Here is a 21,102-nt window from a genome sequence, read left to right as displayed (position 1 = left end):
ACAGCCTTCAACACGTCATTGATGACGATGAACATCTTGCTAAGGTCATCCCCACACCCCCACTACTTGCCTTCAAACAACCGCGCAACCTCAAACGAATCATTGTTTGCAGCAAACTACCCAGTCTTCAGAACAGTGACCACGACACCACACAACCCTGTCATGGCAATCCCTGCAAGACGTGCCAGATCATCGACATGGATACCACTATTACACGTGAGAACACCACCCACCAGGTATGCGGTACATACTCGTGCGACTCGGCCAACGTTGTCTACCTCATACGCTGCAGGAAAGGATGTCCCGAAGCGTGGTACATTGGCGAGACCATGCAGACGCTGCGACAACGAATGAACGAACATCGCGCAACAATCACCAGGCAGGAATGTTCCCTTCCAGTCAGGGAACACTTCAGCAGTCAAGGGCATTCAGCCTCTGATCTCCGGGTAAGCATTCTCCAAGGCGGCCTTCAGGACCCGCGACAACGCAGAATCGCCGAGCAGAAACTTATAGCCAAGTTCCGCACACATGAGTGCGGCCTCAACCGGGACCTGGGATTCATGTCGCATTACATTCATCCCCCACCATCTGGCCTGCAAAATCCTACCAACTGTCCTGGCTTGGTACAATTCACACCTCTTTAACCTGGGGTTACCCCATCTCTGGATCTGTAAAGATTTAATCACCTGCTAATGCTCGCATTCCAAGCATTGTTTGGCATCTTTAAATTTGTCTATATATATGTTTCTGGAACAGACTTCTTCATTCACCTGAGGAAGGAGCAGCGCTCCGAAAGCTAGTGACATCGAAACAAACCTGTTGGACTTTAACCTGGTGTTGTAAGACTTCGTACTGTGCTCACCCCAGTCCAACGCCGGCATCTCCACATCATGGCTTAAAGACATTGACATCCTTTGCTCCCTCAGCTTCACACATTTATTTGTCTGGCTAAAAGGATGGTCTCTTTCCTAATGTTCACAATTAAAGGGTTGGTTTCTCCAGGAGATGGCAGACATTTAAAGGGACAGTAAATTAATATCGGACAGAGATATGAAATGAAATTAAATGAATATGACAAGATATGTCTAGTGTTATATAATACAGATTAGATATATTGATGGTTCTGTAATAAAGTGCATTTAATATTATTTCTAGTTGTGTAATATTGTACTGTAGAGGGCAGCATGGTGGTGCAGTGGTTAGCACTGCTGCATTACGACATTGGCGACCCGGGTTCGGTCCCAGCCCTGGGTCACTGTCCGTGTGGAGTTTGCACATTCTCCCTTGTCTGCGTGGGTCTCACCCCCATAAACCCAGAAAGATGTACAGGATAGGTGAATTGGCCACGCTAAATTGCCCCTTGATTGGAAAAGAAATTAATCGGGTACTCTGAATTTAATTTTTTTTAAATACATATATTGTACTGTCGCTACATTATATATTTCCAATCATCTCTTTCCTCGGAGGGTTGTTACTCTCTGGATTTCTCTTCTACTGGGATCAGTGGAATTGAATATTTTCAAGGTTGAGTTCTACCAATTTCCGTTTGACAAGTGAGTCGAGGGTTATGGGGAATAGGCAGGAAAATTAAGAATTCTCTACCCCAGAAGAGTGTGGCGCCTCAGTCATTAAGGATTTGCAAGATAGAGATTGATAGGTTTCTAGATGTTAAAGATATCAAGGGATATGGGGCATAGTGCGGGAAAATGGTGTTTATGTACATCGGCCAACAATCTCATTGAATGGCTGAGCTGGTCCAAAGGGATGAATGGCCGATTGCAGCTCCTATTTCTTATGAGCCTCTCAGTCCGAGAGATGACGTGGTCGGCGTGGATGGGTTGATCAGCCTGGATCAGCATCTTCAGGAGAATTGGGAGGGTGAATATTAGATACAGCAGAATGAGAATGGAGGGAGAGTGTGTGGGATGGAGATTTACAGCTTTTGGGGAATGAGAGAGGAAAGAATGTTTCATAGAAACTAAAATTGTCTGTTCTGAATTTCTTCCCTGTACTAAATGTGATGTCTGTTGTGAATTCCACTTACAGGATATTAGAAAAGGAGGAATTACAGACAGACATCTCAAACCAAAAGTCCAGATCTCACAGTCACTCAATTATTAGGTTTGTGACTATCAACAGCCTTATAATCTGGAAGGAGAAATGTTTGTCTACTTCAAAATATTTTAAACATCCGTGTGACTGGAAAGCACTGAGACCCACAAGCACCTGAGTGAGTGTGTTCCAGTGCACTGACTGTGGAAAGAGCTTTAACCGGTTTCACAGCCTGAATAGTCATCGTACCATTCACAGCGGGGAGAAATCATCCACATGTGAATGGTAAAGGCTTCAACTGCTTGTCCAACTGGAGAGACACTAGGGCAACTGCACCATGGAGAAACCGTGGAAATGTAGGGATTGTGAGAAGAGATACAAAGCACCATCAGAGCTGGAAGCTCATCGACGCAGTCACACCGGGGAGAGGCCATTCACCTGCTTTCAATGTGGGACGGGATTCATTCTGCAATCCCATCTGCACAGACATCAGCGAATTCATACTGGGGAAAAGCCATTCACCTGCTCTCAGTGTGCGAAGTGCTTCAGTGATTCAACCACTCTACAGAGACACCAGCGAGTTCACACTGGGGAAAAGCCGTTCACCTGCTCTCAGTGTGTGAAGGGGTTTACTCAATTATCCAGCCTGCGGACACACCAGCGAGTTCACACTGGGGAGAAGCCATTCACCTGCTCTCAGTGTGTGAAGGGATTTACTCAATTATCTAGCCTGCAGATACACCAGCGAATTCACACTGGGGAGAGACCATTCATCTGCTCTCAGTGTGAGAAGGGATTTCGTGATTCATCGCACCTGCAGAGACACCAGCGAGTTCACAAGTGATTACAGGGGTTGGATTCTGATGATTTTGTTTCTGCCCTCATTTACATCCAGGACTGCATTTCGTTCATCTGACAGTTGGTAAATGGGATTGGTCGGAACTTTGCCTTTTGCTGGACTAACCGGTCTGACTAATTTGCCTCCAATGGGCTGATGATTTTTGGGCCTTGTTGCGATTTTGGCTTCAAATTGCACATGGATCACAGAGTGAACGGGGTTTGGAAGTTCGAAGATAATTATTTCTCATTTCTGTTTGGAAACTCCCAAAGCATGCCATGTTGCCATGAGGATGGCTATGGTGTTTACATGGTTCTTTTGTCTAATTTATCTGGGTGTTTCTCACAGAAGGAAACTATCGGTATGAGAGGCATGTTGTCTGAGGTGCACTGAGAAACTACATTAAATGGTACATTCAGAGATAGGCAGTAGCTAATATTTAAGGAATTATTACATATTGACCAAGGGGTCAGTTAGCACAGCGAGCTGGACGGCCGGTTCGTGATGCGGCACAATGACAACAGCGTGGCTTCAATCCCCCGAGCGGCTTCGGTTATCTATGAAGGTCCAGCCTTGTCAACATTGCCCCTCAACTCAGGTGTGGTGACCCTCAGTTTAAGTCACCACCAGTCAGCTCTCTCTCTCTCAAAGGGGAGAGCAGCCGATGATCTTTTGGGAATTTTAGCGACTTTAAGTTCAAATATTTACATCAAATATATTCCTTTCAGAAACAAAAATCAAACAGGAAAAGTGATGCAAACGTGGCAACAAGAAAGTTAAAGATTCCATTTGATCAAAGGAAGGGACCCATAAAGTGGACAAAATAGTAGTAAGCCTGACGTTTCAGTGGCAGCACGGAGGCGCAGTGGTTAGCACTGCTGCCTCACGGCGCCGAGGTCCCAGGTTCGATCCCGGCTCTGGGTCACTGTCCGTGTGGAGTTTGCACATTCTCCCCGTGTTTGCGTGGGTTCCATCCCCACAACCCAAAGATGTGCAGGGCAGGTGGATTGGCCAAGCTACATTGCCCCTTAATTGGAAAAATGAATTGGGTACTCTAACTTTTAAAAAAAAAGCCTGAGGTTTCGGAACTTGTTTAGAATTCAGCAAAGGAGGATCAAGGAACTGAAAATAGAATATGAGAGCAAACTGGGGAGAAACATAAAAAACGCCTGAAAAAGCTCCTATAGGAATGTGAAAAGGAAAAGATCAGCAAAGACCAATGTGGGTCCAGTCCAGACAGAGACAGGAGAGTTTATAATGGGGAATAAGGAAATGGCAGAGAAACTAAACAATGTGTTTGTCTTCATGGACGAAGATACAAAAATTGTCCAAAAAACACTAGAGAACCAAGGGACCAGTGAGCACGAGGGACTGAAAGAGATTAGTATTAGTGAAAAAATAGTATTGGAGAAATTAATGTGATTGAAAGTTAATAAATCCCCAAAAGCTGATACTCTACATCCCAGAGTGTTGAAAGAGGCAGCTGGATAGTGGATACATTGGTGATCATCATTCACAATTCTATAGATTCTGGAAGCGTTCCTGCAGATTGGAAGGTGGTAAATGGTAAATGGTGGTAACTATTTAAGGAGAGAGAGAGAAAACGGGGAACCACAGACCCATTAGCCTGACATCAGCAGGAGGGATAATGCTACAATCTATCATAAAGGATGTGATAAGGTACGAATTAGGAGCAGCAGTAGGCCACCCGGCCCCTCGAATGGCCTACTGCTGCCCCATTTCATCTGATCATAGTATTTTTGTGAATCTTTGTTGCACCTTCTCCAAGGCCTCGATTTCCTTTTCCTAAATGGCGATCACAAATGTTTACAGTACTGCCTGTGTAATCTAACCCTGGTTCTAAACAAGTTTAACGTATTGAACAATTCTAACCCTCAAAAATTGAACCTTATTTTGGGGCCCCACACTTTAGGAAAGATGTGAAGTTCTCGGAGAGGGTACAGAGGAGATTTATGAGAATGGCACCTGGGATGAGGGGCGTCAGTTAATTGGAATGACTGGAGCAGGTGAAATTTCTCTCTATAGATCTATCCCTTTTCATTTATATCCCTCAGGTGCCCCCCCCCCCCAACTTCCTTTGGGAAACATTCCAATATCTCTGCTTCGAATCCACCCGTCGGAAGTATTTCCACTGGTATTTACCACTTTTCTTTCAGTGCAAATGCGGCTCAGAAAGCACAGAAGGAGCCCAATCCACCCCTTGTGCCCATGCTGACTCTGAACATTATACATAACAAGGTCAAGGAAGCCATTTTAAACTCTAATATATGACAGGAACTTTAGTTCAAAAGTTAACACTGTATCAACCTAAATGCTTGAATAAGCTGCATAGCAACAGAAATTGTTTAAACTAAGAATTTCTTTTATCATTTTGATCAGCTACACAACATTATGTTTTGTCCAATCTGGCATCAAGTATAAGGCTGATACTTCAATCCGATCACGATGAGGAAGAAAGAAAGCTATTGGCTTCCAAACTTGTCTTTTTAAATCAGTGGATCTTGTAGTAACCAAATGTATTAATTAAAGATCACTGTACTAATTAGCTACCTGTCAGTCACAGATGATTGAAAAAGTACTGAGCCTTAATTGAGCTGCAATTAATGAATCCGTAATTCTATTAAAAGACTGAGTTTTATTTGCTGTAAACATATACAACCTTAATTGCTGTGTATGTAAAGAATGTGCAATGAAGGGGTGGCATGATGGTGCAGTGGTTAGCACTACTGTCACATGGTGCCGAGGACTTGGGTTCGATCCCTGCTCCAGGTCACTGTCTGCATGGGTCTGACCCCCACAACCCAAAAGATGTGCAGGGTAGGTGGAATGGCCACGCTAAATTGTCCCTTCATTGGAAAAAATGAATTGGATACTCTAAAAATTTATTTAAAAAAAGAATCTGCAATGAAGATAAATGTACTGGCAAGAGAGACCTTCAAGCTCTGATTAGTCTCAACATTTCAAACGGTATGAATAAGGAATTATATAGAAACAGAGAAAGGGATAGTATGAAACAGTTCTATTGTATTCCTGTCTGAGATAATGAGAGAAGGTGGTGTCCGTAATTAGGATCCAATTAAATTAATCCAGTGACCAAATTGAACAATGGTCATGTTACAACAGGCCCAACTCTGACGTGAGGTAATGGTCACTTTGGGGATAAAAGTAGAGTTTTTGACGGTCTTCCTTGCTGGTCAAGTACTGAAGACTCCCGAGGCCGAGTTCCAAGGAAATTACTGTCAAAGAAGGAGCCAGAGAGGCTTACGCTTCTCCAGACTGATCTCCCACATGAAGTTGTAAATAGTCAATTTCTTAAAGTTGTTCAGTAAACGTTTTTCATTTAATAAACTTCTTTTAAAATTTTCTATCCAGAGAATTCGGCCTTTGTCTTAATTGTTTAAAGTTTTGTCTGACCCAAAGTGAATTTATTAAATGGTAAGTTGGGGGTGACTGAAATTAGTTAAGATGCATAAAATAAGATCAGATGACAGAAGACTTCAATTTTAAAATTTTCATTTCTATAGCGCCTTCCACAACCACAGGACATCCCAAAGTGCTTTGCAACCAATGGAGTGCTTTTTGAAAAACTCTTTATTTTTATTTTTTCATGGCACATAGAAACAAAAGGTTAAAATGGTTCGAATTGTCCACATCAATCATTGGCATTGTTGACAGAAATATAAAAGACACAATATAACAAAGTCACTTTTAGTTTTGAGAATCAAGTTACACGCACAGACAGGTGTCGATACAGCAGATAAACAAGAGTTTGATGATGATACTGGTCCGTCTAAAAGTTGCTTCCTTACATCGAGCATCAGGGAAAAATGACCACGGAAATAGATGGGAAAACACTTTTTTTTAAAAAAAGGCAAATAAAATGTATATAATGAATGGGGCTGGGTTGGGGGCGGGAGTGCTCTCTGTGGTTTAATTCATATGAATAATCCCGTTACTGGCAATCACCTTTGAAATAATGTTTGGCTCTGGGAGCGGAATGCATGCGGGATTCTGTCCATCTCAAATCGCTCTCTGACTTCGGATCACCAAGTTTCACAGGTTGGGGGAATGGGTTTCAGCTATTTGAGGACAACACCCTTCATGACAGCCAAACTTGTAAAAGATTGTGTTGTTTTCTTCTTTCCATCCCTTCTGGAACTGTCCCCCATTGAGCAGCTGGAGGGGTGTCTGTGGGATGTCCATGTGCAACACCTCAGCCAATGTTTTGAATATCTTATCCCAATCTCTCTCAAATTTGGCCACGATCAGCATGTGTGGAAGTAATGATTTCCTGCAGTCTTTCCAGTAACTACATATAGAGGAGGAACCAATTCTTACAGTAATATGTGGTATTCTAAAGTAGCTCGTAATGAGCTTCCATTTATATTCCCTCAGGATATTTGGTCGGTGACGAGATTGGTCTCAGGACAAGTTTGATCCCAGTCTTCCACTGGTATCTCCTGTTGCAGTTCAACCGCTGCAAGCGCTGGAAGCCATCCTGTTAAACTTGCCCAAAATGGGAGTCTGTTTCTTTTCCATGAAATTGCCCCCTTCATGTTTGCAAAGAAAATGTTGTATCTGTACGTATGCTAAAATGTTAATATTTGGAAGGCCAAATTCCCCTCTGATCTGCTCAAAAGATTTTGGAGTATCTGCTGAAATATCTGGCGAAGGTGAGGCAATATTCAGACCATTTCTTAAAAAGTCCTTATCGTGCGTGGAGAGTATTAAATATTTTATAGACCCAATGGTGGTCAGAGCCGAGATTGAACCAGTTAAATGGAATGATTTCTGAATTTCTTTTCAAATATTGTTAGTCAATCTGGCATTCACTCATTCTGCAATCCCTTAAGCTGTTACCCAGAAATGGCAGTGCTGTTAATGGAAGTTGGGACGCAGGTTTCTCCAGGTTCAGCCACCGTGTGTCTGCGCTGTCTGTTAACCAAGCTGTCACATTATAGTTGAGCTGCCCAAATACAGGAGATCAGACAATGTAGCAAATTGAATGTAGATTCAGGAATCTGAACAGGTAACATCTGGAACAATCCGGGGAGGACATTCATCCGAATACCTTCAATTCGTCCTAACAGAGAGAGTGGTTGGCTCAGCCACTCATCCAGACCACTCTTCATATGGCTAATGATACAAGTGTAATTTGCTCCATATATTCTTTCGATTGTTGGTGGGACAAGAATACTGAGATATTTAGTGTCCGACTGCCATTTAAAGGCACTTTGTGTCTCAATATGGTTGGGATTTGTCCACCATTGCTTCAATTTTTTTAACATTAACTTTATAACCTGAGTCACAGCCTACCTTTTAAATACTCTCTTTCATAGAAAATATGGATGTTGCAGGATCTGATAAGTAAAGCAGGATGTCATCAGCATAGAATGACAACTGGTGCTTTTCTTCTCCAGCTAGAACCTCTGTATGTCCGTCTTGTCTCTCACCATTTGTGCCCAATGTTCTATACATAAGTGAACAGAAGAGGGGGACAGAGACCAACCCGGTCTTGTCCCCCTCTCTAGCCCAAAGACTTCAGTAATATGACTGTTCACACGAACAGAGGCCCCTGGATTTGAATAGAGGACCTGGACCCATGTCACAAAGTTGAGTCCAATCTCCAGGCTGGTGTAAAGTCTGAAATCGGTACACCAATGATATTCGATCAAATGTCTTTTCAGCGTCTAAAGATAAGATCATGGCCTCAACTCCATTCCCTTGGACATGAGTCATGATGTTAAGGAGCCTGTGGAGATTGTCTCCAGAGTAACACCCAGTTTGATCTGGGCATTAACACCTCAGTTATTATCCTGTTTACTCTATGGGCCAGTATTGTTGTTAGAACCTTCAGGATACAATTAAGTTATGATATGGGGCGATGTGACCCACACTCTGTTGGGTCTCTCCCCTCCTTATGAATGACCGTTATAATTGCATCTCTCCATGAAGGAGTCAATGATCCAGTTTCTAATGAGTGACGATAGGCCTGCTGAAGTAAAGGTGGATGTATGTCTTCAACCGTTTTATAAAATTTGTTTCTGTAGCCATCCAGGCCAGGGCTTGCTTTTTAAAATATAAATTTAGAGGACATAATTATTTTTTTCCCAATTAAGGGGCAATTTAGTCTAATGCACGAGAGGAAAAGAATACCTGGTTTGCCCAGGATCTGCCCAGCTTACTGTGGTCTATGTCTGACAAATGTGTTTCTTGTAAAAATGCAGTTTTGCAGCTTAGATGTTTCAACTGACAGAGCATCTTTTTTCTCTCAATGGGTTTATGTCACCCTTTCACATTAAAAAATTTTTTTTAAGAGTATGCAATTAATTTAACATTTTCATCTGGAGCTGAGAAATTTCACCACAAATGATCTCGGGGTGAATTAGCATCTGACGGCTTTTGTTGCAGTGATCTGTGAGCCCACTCTAGTTGCAGTGGGAAATCGATCGGGAGTTTAAGCAGGTTCTTGAGAAAGCTTTCGACCCAGCGGATAATGTCCCGCCTACTGAGTTTTCTGGCACCTCATAAATTCACAGGTTGTTCCATCTCATGAAATGTTCGAGGTTCTGACATCTGTCCTCTAACCGTCTGTCTCTCTGGTGTAAATAAGAAAGGAGCCTGTATCTGTGAATGTTACGATTGTTAACCGTACTAATTCTGTTCTCAGGCTGCACTACCCTCTTTCCCAAACCGCTGATAGCTTGTTCCAGTTCTGAGATTGAATTTTTCATTGTCCCAAGGGCGTCACTAATGTCTTTTCTGAATTCTCTCAGCTCAGTCAGGATAGTCTCAGCTCAGACTTCTCCAGACCTGAATGAGGTGTTGGGACGGGCCCGTTGCTGCCATGTGGAGAGGGGCTGAGGCTTCTTACTTCATTATTTCTGTCTTCCTTAAGCAGTTTCCATTCATCTCTCGTCCATCTTGTACTTTGTCTCATTCTGTGTCTATATCTACACTCGATAAGTATTTATGGGCGATTTAATTAGTGGATGGAGGTGGATTCTTGTTGGGGGTGAATGGAACAGCATTCAGCAGGCAGCCATTGGGTTCTCCAGCTTCCTCTGGTCTGTAATCACTTGTGAACTCGCTGGTGTGTCAGAGCAGATAAACAGCTTCTCACCGGTGTGAACTCGCTGGTGTCTCTGCAGGCTGCATAACTGACTGAATCCCTTCCCACACTCAGAGCAGATGAATGGCCTCTCCGCAGTGTGTACTCGCTGGTGCTTCCGCAGGTGAGATGAATTAATGAATGCTTTCCCACACTCAGTGCAGATGAACAGCCTCTCCCCAGTGTGAACCCGTCGGTGTATCAGTAAATTGGATGAATGACTGAATCCCTTCCCACACTCAGGACAGGTGAACAGCCTCTCCCCAGTGTGAACTCGTCGGTGTGTCAGCCGGATGAATTGATGGATCCCTTACCACACTCAAGACAGGTGAATGGCCTCTCCCCAGTGTGAACCCGTCGGTGTATCAGTAAATTGGATGAATGACTGAATCCCTTCCCATACTCGGGACAGGCGAACGGCCTACTCCTAGTGTGAAGTTGCAAGTGCTTCAGGAAGCTGGATGAATTAATGAAACCCTTCTCGCACTCGGAGCACGTGAACTGTCTCTCCCAGTGTGAATGCTTTGATGAATTTCCAGCAGGGGGATCTGAATCCCTTTCCACAGTCACCACGATTTCTCCATGGTGTGGGTCTGACTGTGTCTCTCCAGGTTGGACAACCAAGCCTCATGCACACACAGAACACGTGTACGGTCTCTCCCTGCTGTGATTGGGATGCTGTTTTTTCTGGCTGTGTAACTGGTAAATCTCGTTCTACGGACAGTGCACTGGGACACAGTCACTTTGGGTGTGTGCATCTTGGTGTTTTTCCAGTTATACTGATGTTTAAAATATTTTGAAACGCTTAGAATGCACAAACATTTCTCTTTCTCGATTCAAAGGACGATGATATCCAGGTCCTGATGCAACGATGACTTTGGCAGATCTTGACTCAACATCCAATCTAATGTCCTGTAAAATAGAATAGAATAGAACATTACAGCGCAGTACAGGCCCTTCGGCCCTCGATGTTGCGCCAATCTGTGAAACCAATCTAAAGTCCATCTACGTTATTCTATTATCATCCATATGTTTATCCAATGACCATTTAAATGCCTTTAATGTTGGCGAGTCCACTACTGTTGCAGGCAGGGCATTCCACGCCCTTACTACTCTCTGAGTAAAGAACCTACCTATGACATCTGTCCTATATCTACCTCCCCTCAATTTAAATCTATGTCCCCTCATGCTAGCCATCACCATCTGAGGAAAAAGGCTCTCACTGTCTACCCCATCTAATCCTCTGATCATCTTGTATGCCTCTATTAAGTCACCTCTTAACCTTCTCTCTAACGAAAACAGCCTCAAGTCCCTCAGCCTTTCCTCATAAGATCTTCCCTCCATACCAGGCAACATCCTGGTAAATCTCCTCTGCACCCTTTCCAATGCTTCCACAACCTTCCTATAATGCGGCGACCAGAGCTGCACGCAATACTCCAAATGCGGCCACACCAGCGTTTTGTACAGATGCAACATGACCTCACGGCTCTGAAACTCAATCCCTCTACCAATAACAGCTAACACACCGTACACCTTCTTAACAACCCTATCAACCTGGGTGGCAACTTTCAGGGATCTATATACATGGACACCGAGATCTCTCTGCTCATCTACACCACCAAGAATCTGACCATTAGCCCAGTACTCTGTATTCCTGTTATTCCTTCCAAAATGAATCACCTCATACTTTTCTGCATTAAACTCATTTGCCACCTCTCAGCCCAGTGCTGCAGCTTATCTATGTCCCTCTGTAAACTGCGACATCCTTCCGCATTGTCCACAACTCCACCGACTTTAGTGTCATCCACAAATTTACTCACCCATCCTTCTACGCCCTCCTCCAGGTCATTTATAAAAATAACAAACAGCAGTGGCCCCAAAACAGATCCTTGTAGTACACCACTAGTAACTGAACTCCAGGCTGAACATTTCACATTAACCACCACCCTCTGTCTTCTTACAGCTGGCCAATTCATGGCCTCTGCACTGACCATAGCTATGCAAAAAACGTTTTAACGAACAATTCTAAGGGCGCTATGTCAGACAGGGACATGCATTACAAAACAATAAACTGGGAACCTCTAACTTATTCTTAAGACACTACACTCACTTAAACATTCCATTATCCTACCTTCCTCAATCATACAACAAAATCATAGCATTTCATACACAGTGTTTCCTGGCTTGGCAGTCAAGCTCAGGATCATACAATTTGCTCATGAAAAGTTCTTTACATTTCTTTATTTACAATAAACGCAAGTGAATGCACTTTATTATAGATCGCGGGGGTCGGGGGTCTGGTCGTAACCAAAACTAGGGGATCTGATCCTATATACCGGGGTTCGAGCGTGGTGGGCTCTCCTTCTCCATTTTCATAGACGCGTAGTCTGCACTATGCAACAGAGTATCGCTAATGCTAGTAAAGTTTCGATCACATAGGACAGAGAGTACCAGGTTATAAACCTGGCACACCAAGATGCTGTAGTGTCGCTGGTGACTGGGCTCTGGGTACTGCGGGAAAGTGAAACATTAACGGCTGGGGGGCTTGAAGTCATGGAGTTCGTGTTCACGCGCAACCAAATGGTCAAAATCATGAGGATGATCCACGTGAAGGAAGTCCTCATGGCTCTTTTTCCTTTTCTTTCTTTGTCTTCTCCGGTCCTGGAGCTTCTGGAGTTCTGTGGAAACAAGCATGGTGTCTGTAACCATCTTTGTTTAATATCTTGTACGCTAGTGTGTCTGTCCTTTGGTGCCAATTATTCCCTTTATAATTGGTCACTATGTGTGACTCCCTCATTCAAAAACAAATTTTAGGAGAAGACACACTTCCCAATGATGAACCAGTGCGAGCCGTCTCGCAAACTGTGCAATTTACCATCCAAATGTTTCAGGATGTAAATAGCAGATGGTCGGCAACCTAAGGGTTACCTAAACAAAACAAAACCTTTTGAACGAAAATGCCAAAATGAGGTGCGTGTGGGCCACGACGGGTAAGAGTTTGATGGAGTCCCCGGGTAGGACGGCTACCAATGCCATGTCTCTCCGACCCGAGCGTAGTTGACCAGAGGGGGGTTCCCAAGCAGGACGGGTCCCAGGCCGTTTCTCCACTGCCTGAGCAACCGACAAGAACGGGCAAAAAATGTAGTCATCGTGGTGGGGCTGCCGTAGTGGTTCTATCCTTCGAACCAGAAGGGCAGTTATGAACGGGCATCTGGTTCCTTAACAAGTGTCTGCAGACAAGCTAGTTCCTCTGAACTAGTGTCTGGCCACAGTGAGTCTCTGTAGGCAAGTCCTCCGAGGTTTCGGCCGAATAGGCGTGGGGCAGTGAGAAAGAAAATTCTCCTGTCGGCCATACAACATTTAACAAACTTACAAACAACATGAAACATTCTGCAGGTTCCATCAGAAAGGACACCACTTCTCCCAAGCGGTTGCTTTAAAACATCATCTGGACACCTCAGATCTCGGTTGCGAACAGGGTCGCAAAGGGGTTGGCGGTTTGGGAGTCAGACCTAAGGTCGTCCTCTTCTCCCATGTGCCAAACTCTGGAGTGGATCAGGGCTGAAAGGGCTGCATGGTGTGAGGTGGGGTCGCTCTCGTCGTTGCGGACGAGTCGGAACGAGTTATCTCGGTGCCAATAGTTGGTGTCTAGTTGTGTGGGGACGAAATCGGGGTCGTCGGTGTAGTTCGGTGGTCTGTGGTGGGGTTTATTTAGGAAAGTGATCATGAAGGGATCACTCGGATCGTAGTCGGAGTCGCTGGGTGTGGATCCGGTTGTATGGGGATAGTAGGGAGGCGTGCTGTGGCTATCGTCAGAGTCACAGTCGCTGTTTCTGCTGCTGCAGTCTGTGGGCGTTCCGGGCCGGAGTGTATATTTCGGGGATGGAGTCGAGGTCGAGTCCGTGGCTGGGCTGGACGTGGTGGGGGTTGGTAGGGTTACGTTGGCTGTGGGCGGGGCGTGGTGTGCTGCGTCGAGCATGACGTGGTGTGCGTGGTTCGACTGTGTTCCATATGCCTTCAGCTGGTTTATATGGAACCATGCAGTCTTACCGTTGGGGTATTTTATTTTATAAACGGAAGGGCTTACTTTATCCGCAATGGAATACGGACACGAGTATTTTGGTGACAGGAATGTGCTGGGGTTATATACAGAGAGCATAACTTGCTATCCTATACTGTACTCGGTCGCATGCACTGTCTTCTCGAAACAAGCCTTGCTCTGTTTCTTTCTGGTGCCCAATTTTACTGCGGCTGCTAGCTGAGCCTTTTTAACATTTGCAACTAATTGCTCCACGGCTTTCTCGTGTGTGAGGGCCGTCACTTCGGGGCTGGTCAGGTCCAAACCTAACAAATATTCTGTGCCTTGCATGGGGCATCCGGTCATGAGGGTGTGTGGTGTGCAACCTGTGGAGGTAGAAATAGTGTTACGCAAAAACATCAGCGCAAAAGGGAGGACTGAGTCCCAAGTGGTATTGTTCTGCTGGACCATTTTTCTGAGGGTGGATTTTAGGGTCCGATTCATGCGCTCCACGATACCACTCGACTGTGGGTGGTGTGCTATGTGGAATTTTTGGGTGATGCCAAATATCGTGAGGACGTTCTGCATGACACATCCCGTAAAATGGGAACCTTGGTCTGATTCAATGCTGCGGGGGAGTCCCCATCTTGTAATCATGTGGTGGGTCAAAATCTTGGCTGTGGTTTTTGCAGTGTTTGTGCGGGCTGGGAATGCTTCCACCCATTTTGTAAATGTGTCAATTACCACAAGTTTATAGCCATTCCTGCAAGGGGGCAATGGTCCTATAAAATCAATCTGGAGGTTAGTCCAGGGGCCATTAACGGGTCGGGTGTGGCTGAGTTGAGCCTTTTTGGCATATCTGTCCGGATTATTCTGGGCACAGATAAGACAATTCTCTATATAATGGTTTACATCATCCTTTAAATTCAGCCATCAACAAAGCTGCTTGAGATGGGCTGTAGTGGGATTGATTCCCTGATGTGATGTCCATGACCGTCATGGAACAAACAAATCAGTTGATTCCTGTCCTGTTCAGGAACCACATAAAGGGTGTCTTTTAACACCACACCGTCATGTGTGGTCAGTGCATTTTTGAACCTCTCGTAGGGTGCTGGATACTTTCCTTTTACAATCTCCCTGAGATTGCTGTCCTGCTTCTGGGCCTCTACTAGATCCTCGATCTTTGTCTGTGAGACCTGAACTGCACTCACTGGCATGCTTTCGGGGGGGTTTCCAAAAATATCCATGCCTGGAACCTGCCTTAGCCAGTGCATCGGCGTTTACATTTCCAGGGGGGAGGAACGATGGTGACTGCGGCCTTTGATTATCCCAAAAGTCCTGTTCTGGGCTCTTTCTGAAATATGACGGAGCAATATGACGGAGGGGAGGGGTTTTCCGTCTGCGGAAACAAATCCTCTTGCTTTCCACAGGGGCAGGAATTCCGTGAGGCTGTTGCAGACATAGAGGCTATCTGAGTATATGTCTGCTGGGCTGGGGAAGGAATCTGGGTGTTCCACTATATACGCGATGGCCGCGAGCTCTGCTGCCTGCGCGCCTAAGTGGCCTGGGAGTTTTAACGATATTTCCTCAAGGGCGCGTCCCTGCGCGTCCTTGACATAGATACCGCAACCTGTTATGTGCTTCCCATCCAAGACTGTGGAAGATCCGTCCACATAGATCTTTATGGGCTCACACGTGTCCATGTGCTGGGGGCTCTGGGTTGAATTACCTATCTTTCTGGGGGGTGTTTTGGTGTGAAGAGATAATCTCACATTCATGGGGGTTTCTGGGGTACTGTAAGTTGTCGGCTAAGTAGGTGTGCGTCTTTGTCCTTTTACCTGTGATGTCCCGTCCCTGCAAGGGAAGGATCCATCTCGCTGCTCTAATCTGGCTTACCGTGCCGTCCTTGAGTCGTCCATCCAGTAAAAGTTGGGTGGGGGTGTGTTCGGTGAGAATTGTGATGGGGTTCAGTCCGGTAATATAGGAAAAATACTGAACTGCCCAAAATACTGCGAGCAGGTGCCTCTCACAGGCTGAAAATCCCTGCTCCACAGCATCTAAAATTCTGGATGCGTAAGCTACGGGCCTTAACTGGTCGTGCCGTTCCTGGAGGAGCACGGCTGAAAGGGTGCGGTCTGTGGTTGCTAGCTCTATTGTGTAAGGGGAAAACGGGTCTGGAACTTGTAGTGCGGGGGCGGCTATGAGTGCCTGTTTTAAAGAATCCACAGCATCCGTATGCTGCGGAAGCCATTCCCAGGGGGCTCCTTTCTTTAGGAGGTCTGAGCGGGGCGCTGCCTTACTGGCGAAACCATCAATGTGGTTTCGGCAATAGCCAACCAGTCCTAAAAACGACCAGAGGGCTGAAACGTTCTGGGGAAGGGGCAATTTAGCGATCGAGTCAATTCTTTTATGCTCGATCTTGCGTTTACCATGTGTGATAATTGTTCCCAAATAATTGTTGGAAGATTTTTTCTTCCAAAATCTGGGCCTTTTTGGGGTTGACTTTACAACCGATTGAGTGTAAGAGTTCCAGGAGTTCGGACAGAAGCTCGATGTGCTCTTCCTTGGTGTCTGTCCACAATAGAAGGTCATCTACATACTGTACCAGACATTCGGGGCGAGAGAATTTGGCTAAACCATTTGCCAGCTGTCGGTGGAAAATGGAGGGGGAGTTGTGGAAGCCTTGTGGCAGGCATGTCCACGTGTACTGCTGTGCTTTAAAAGTGAAGGTAAATTTGTACTGGCACGCCTTTGCCAATGGAATGGACCAGAATCCATTACTGATGTCCAAAACCGTGAAGAACCGGGAATTGAGTCCCTGCTTGAGCATGGTCTCGGGACTTGTTGCTGCTGTGGGGGCTGCTGCGGGGGTGACTTTGTTGAGTTCCCGGTACTCGATGGTCAGTCGGCATGATCCATCAGGCTTTCTCACTGGCCAAATCGGGGCATTATTAGTGGAGGCTACTGATCTAAGTACGCCCTGCTCTAATAAGCTGTCTATTATCTTGGAGATTTCTCCCTCTGCCGCTTGGGGAAAACCGTACTGTTTTGGGGGTCTAGGGTCAGGTCCTGTTACTTGTACGGAGCCAGTCATCCGCCCACAGTCGTGCTTGTGGGTCGCGAATGCTGCCCTGTTATTTTGCAGAACTGCCCTAACCTGCTTGTCCGTGCTAAGCGTGGTCGGGTTAAACCAAAATTCGCCTACGGCGCTAATTTTGTTCATGTACTCTCCTATGTTGTGCGTTGCAGGGGCTCTTTCGGATTTTGCCATCTTCCAGACACACTGGTTGACTGGATCGAATGAAAGATTATGGGAATTCATGAAATCAATTCCCAGGATGTGTTCTGCTGTGTGGGACAGGTCAACTAAAACCACGGGGCGCTTGGTGGTGATGTTACCGATTTGAATGGGTACAGGGGCTGTGATGTGTCCCTGCTGTGAGTGGCCTGTAAAGCCACTGAGGGTGATAGTGACTGTAGTGGGCCACGTGTCTTTATGGAACATGGTGGAGGAATTTATTGTGGTGCAGGACCCTCCTGTGTCCCATAGAAATTCGATGGGCTGCCCCCGAATTTTTGCTGCAACTCCCGGTCATCAGGACCTATCCCAAAGGGTGTCGCAGACCCAACTGGGGGAGCCCGTACACCGTCAGTCCGTTCCGGTCAAGTCTGTCTGATCTGAACGCTATGATTGGGCTCTGTCTTTTTCTTAATCAGAGTGCCCACCTGCTGGGCTCTCTGTGGCTTTTTAGGGGCATTGCACTCTTTTGCGAAGTGTCCCAACTGTCCACAGTTGTAACACTCCTGTGACTTGGGTGAGTGGCTGTTCTTTCCCTCATTCACCCATGCGGGGTTCTGGTGTGTTTTTACTGCCTGCATATCTGCGCCGGCCTGCTTTTCCTCGCTATTCTTAACTGCGGGTTTACTTTGAACAGATTGCTCCCAAGCGCGGGACAATCTTTCCACTACCCACTTCTCATTATGGGCCTCCTCTGAGGGATCATAACTCGTACAAGCGTTCTGTCCTGTTTCTGTGGCATGGGAGATAAGGGTGCGGGTCCATTTGGCCATGTTGTCTGGGGACAAATGGGCACGGTCTAAGTCTCCAAAGACTGCTGCAAAGTGAATCCACAGGCGTCCAGCGAACGCTGTGGGGTGCTCGGATTTCTTTTGCCTATATTTGTTGAGGCCATCTATGGGGTCACCCCGGTTATACCCGATCGCATCCAGGATTGCGGTATGCATTTCTGCAAGGGTGCCTCCTCCTACATCCTGTGGTTCGGGAAAGGCTGCTGCTACTGACGGGTCTAAACTTAAAACGGTGAGCTTTACATGCTCTCGCTCATCCAGGCCACACATGGTCGCCTGATGCTTAACTGTGGCAAAGAAATGGTGGGGGTCTGAGGTGGGGAGGAACGGTGTGATCCTATCACACGCGTCCCGTAATTGGGTCACTGTTAAGGGGGTGGAATATTGAAATTCTGCATCGGCCGATGTGGCTGTGTGGTGTGTGGTGACTGGGTTCATCGGAGCGTGAAGTATCTGCTGTGTGGGGGGTTGGGGCGCTTTTCTCTTTTGTGGCTTTCCCTGCGCACATGTTCCCTGAACATATCTCTGTGCTGTTTCATTCAACTCTTCCCAATCAGGGCCGTCTTCCTGATCTAATTTTTCCCCAAAGGTTTCCTGAACACCTTTTTGAACAGAACGCAGCGATTGCAGCTCTGCAATCTGCTTCCGGCACTTCGCATGGTCTAATGTGCTTTGTCTTTGTTCTGTGGTGGCAGCATGGAGTGCTCTTAATGCTGCCTTGAGGTCACTACACTGTTTCTGTAATGTCTCTACCTGTTTTTCCGTTTCTTCTCGTACCAGGACTGCACGTTGCGTGTCCTGATAGGCCTTTTCATATTGAGACTGGAAGCTGCTTAAGTGCGCCAGACAAGACTGGTGAGCCCTTTTGGCGTCATCCACCTCGACATCTTTTGCTGCCAATTTCCTTCTCAAGTCTAAATTCTCCTTTTCTACCTCGCTTACATCGACCTTACTCATTCGATGTATGCCCTCAACTTCTTTGCGGAGCGTCTTGACGACCTCCTCTGTGCCTCACAATTATGCCAAGCAGGACATGATTGCCATCGGCTTGCGAGCTTTCCCTAAGCTCTTTTTGTGGATCTCGCTCAGGTTCTCCCACCAAGTATGTCCTATACACCCGGGGCCTGATTCCTCGTTGTCACAGAATTCATTCCAAAGGGGCCATCCTTTCCCTTTGAGATATTTCCTGATCTCTTCCTCCCAAATGGGACATTGTCCCACTCTACTGCTGCTGGTCGCTGCGACCGCAAATTCCTCAGGGTTCATTAGGCGCTGCATTGCCTGCATTGCCATCTTTCCTATCCGAATGCTTCTTCTAAATTTGGAACAGGGGAGCTAAGGCGGTGCTGTAAATATGAGTACGGCTTTCGCTACTTTCCGATGTACAAACTTCCGACAGTTTTGACGCAACAAAAATCTATCAGTTTTACCTTATAGCCCTGTTAGTTACGCATGCAGACACACACTTCCGAATTATGAGTATTGATCAGAACTACTTGAACACTTGTGGTTTTCTGTTTCCAATTAGATCTCTAATTCAAAATCTTGGGTTCTCCCGGAGTGGTTTTCCACTTCTAGATCGGGTCCCGTCAGGATGTCGCCAAATAATGTTGCTAACTTTTGCCTTAGTTTAATTGCTCTGTTCTATCACCTTTGCTCTTGAGTCGCCAGGTATCTTTCTGATACCGCCACGTGGTTCAAGTACGAGTAATGATCAATAATCCAATACACCGCTTAGTAAGATTTAAATCAAAGCACATTTATTATACACAGTAATCACTACTCATGCATAAATTTTACGTCTAAGCTACTTCCTACAACTAACAGGCCAATACTTAACTTGGAACTGGCCCACCAGGTCAGGGAAACGAATGGCTTTTCGTTCGGGTTCTGAGCCTGCGGGATACGAAGCTGGTACAGATTGAAAGCTAGGAGCGCCTATCTCGTTGTGAGCTTTGAAGTAAGACTTACTGGATGTATCAGCGGTGGCTGGACCGGTCACTGTCAAGGGTTGGTTCGCGTTGCTGAGTGACCCGGTCCAGAAGAAGAAGAAGAAGCAGAACGGCCGATTTGAACTTGGGCTTGATTCTTATAGTCCCCAGGAGCTTCCCGCCTTTCGGGGCGGACCCTGTACCTGGTTCCAAGTGATTGGACTTTGTCCCAATCACTTGGTTCGATTTTCTCCAATGCTGGAGCGATTCCTTGATCGATGGGCTGTCTTGAGGTGGTCATTCGCCTCCCTTTGTGTAGGCTTCTGCTGGCGCCGACGAGTCTGGGTTGGCTTTGTGTGTCTAACTGTTGCATATTGTTCCCGGGGATTGCTCATTAATATGCAGGTGGCTGGTGTTTTGTTGTGCTGATGGTTACTGGTATCGATCTTGTCTGGCCTTCCCAGAGGTGAATACACAGTTAACCTGCAGCTGCTCATTTTTGTCCTGTTGGCTGATTTTCCCATCAGCCTTTGCTGTTCGCCATTTTAATCGGGAGTTAGCCATTCTAAATCGGGAGTTAGCCATTTTAACTGGCTGCACCTTCCCACAGGCCCCGCATTTCCTTGGTTTGTCTATGGTGTGGATGGCCTTGTGTCTCTCCAGGTTGGACGATTTCACACCTGTAGATCTCAAATTTCCCATAAAAAGAGTTTCTAAACATCATCATTGTCAATACCGAATAAAAATGAAGGAGAGACAATTCTCATTTGTATGGAACAGGTTTTCTACACTCGTTTTTGCGAAACAGTAAATCCTCATCACATACATTCTCTCTCCGCCCTATGCTGGAATCCAAACCCCAGGGTGACAAACCAGCCTAAATTTTATGGGCCATATGTGAATCCACTGAGATTTGCTGCTTGGGTGTCTGACTCGTCAACTGGACCTATGTAGAACTCTGTTCCAACCGTTCTGGCAGCCAACCACCCCCTCCCTGGCCTCACATTTCTGTCAGCAGCCCACCCAACACCGCCCACCTCTT

At 46.0% G+C, this 21,102-nt stretch overlaps 1 protein-coding gene across 1 annotated transcript in view; it reads left to right on the top strand.

Moving 5' to 3' along the window:
* The first annotated feature begins 4,162 nt into the window (after positions 1-4,162).
* LOC140418023 (uncharacterized) overlaps positions 4,163-21,102 on the top strand; it is a 33,068-nt gene continuing 16,128 nt past the window's right edge. The window contains exon 1 of the mRNA XM_072501453.1: positions 4,163-4,247. Within this exon, the coding sequence (XP_072357554.1) occupies positions 4,163-4,247 (85 nt within the window). The remainder of the gene's footprint in view (positions 4,248-21,102) is intronic.

Source organism: Scyliorhinus torazame, chromosome 5 (genome assembly GCF_047496885.1).
Source record: "Scyliorhinus torazame isolate Kashiwa2021f chromosome 5, sScyTor2.1, whole genome shotgun sequence".
Classification (NCBI taxonomy): Eukaryota; Metazoa; Chordata; class Chondrichthyes; order Carcharhiniformes; family Scyliorhinidae; genus Scyliorhinus; species Scyliorhinus torazame.
This window is presented reverse-complemented; position numbering and strand designations above follow the sequence as displayed.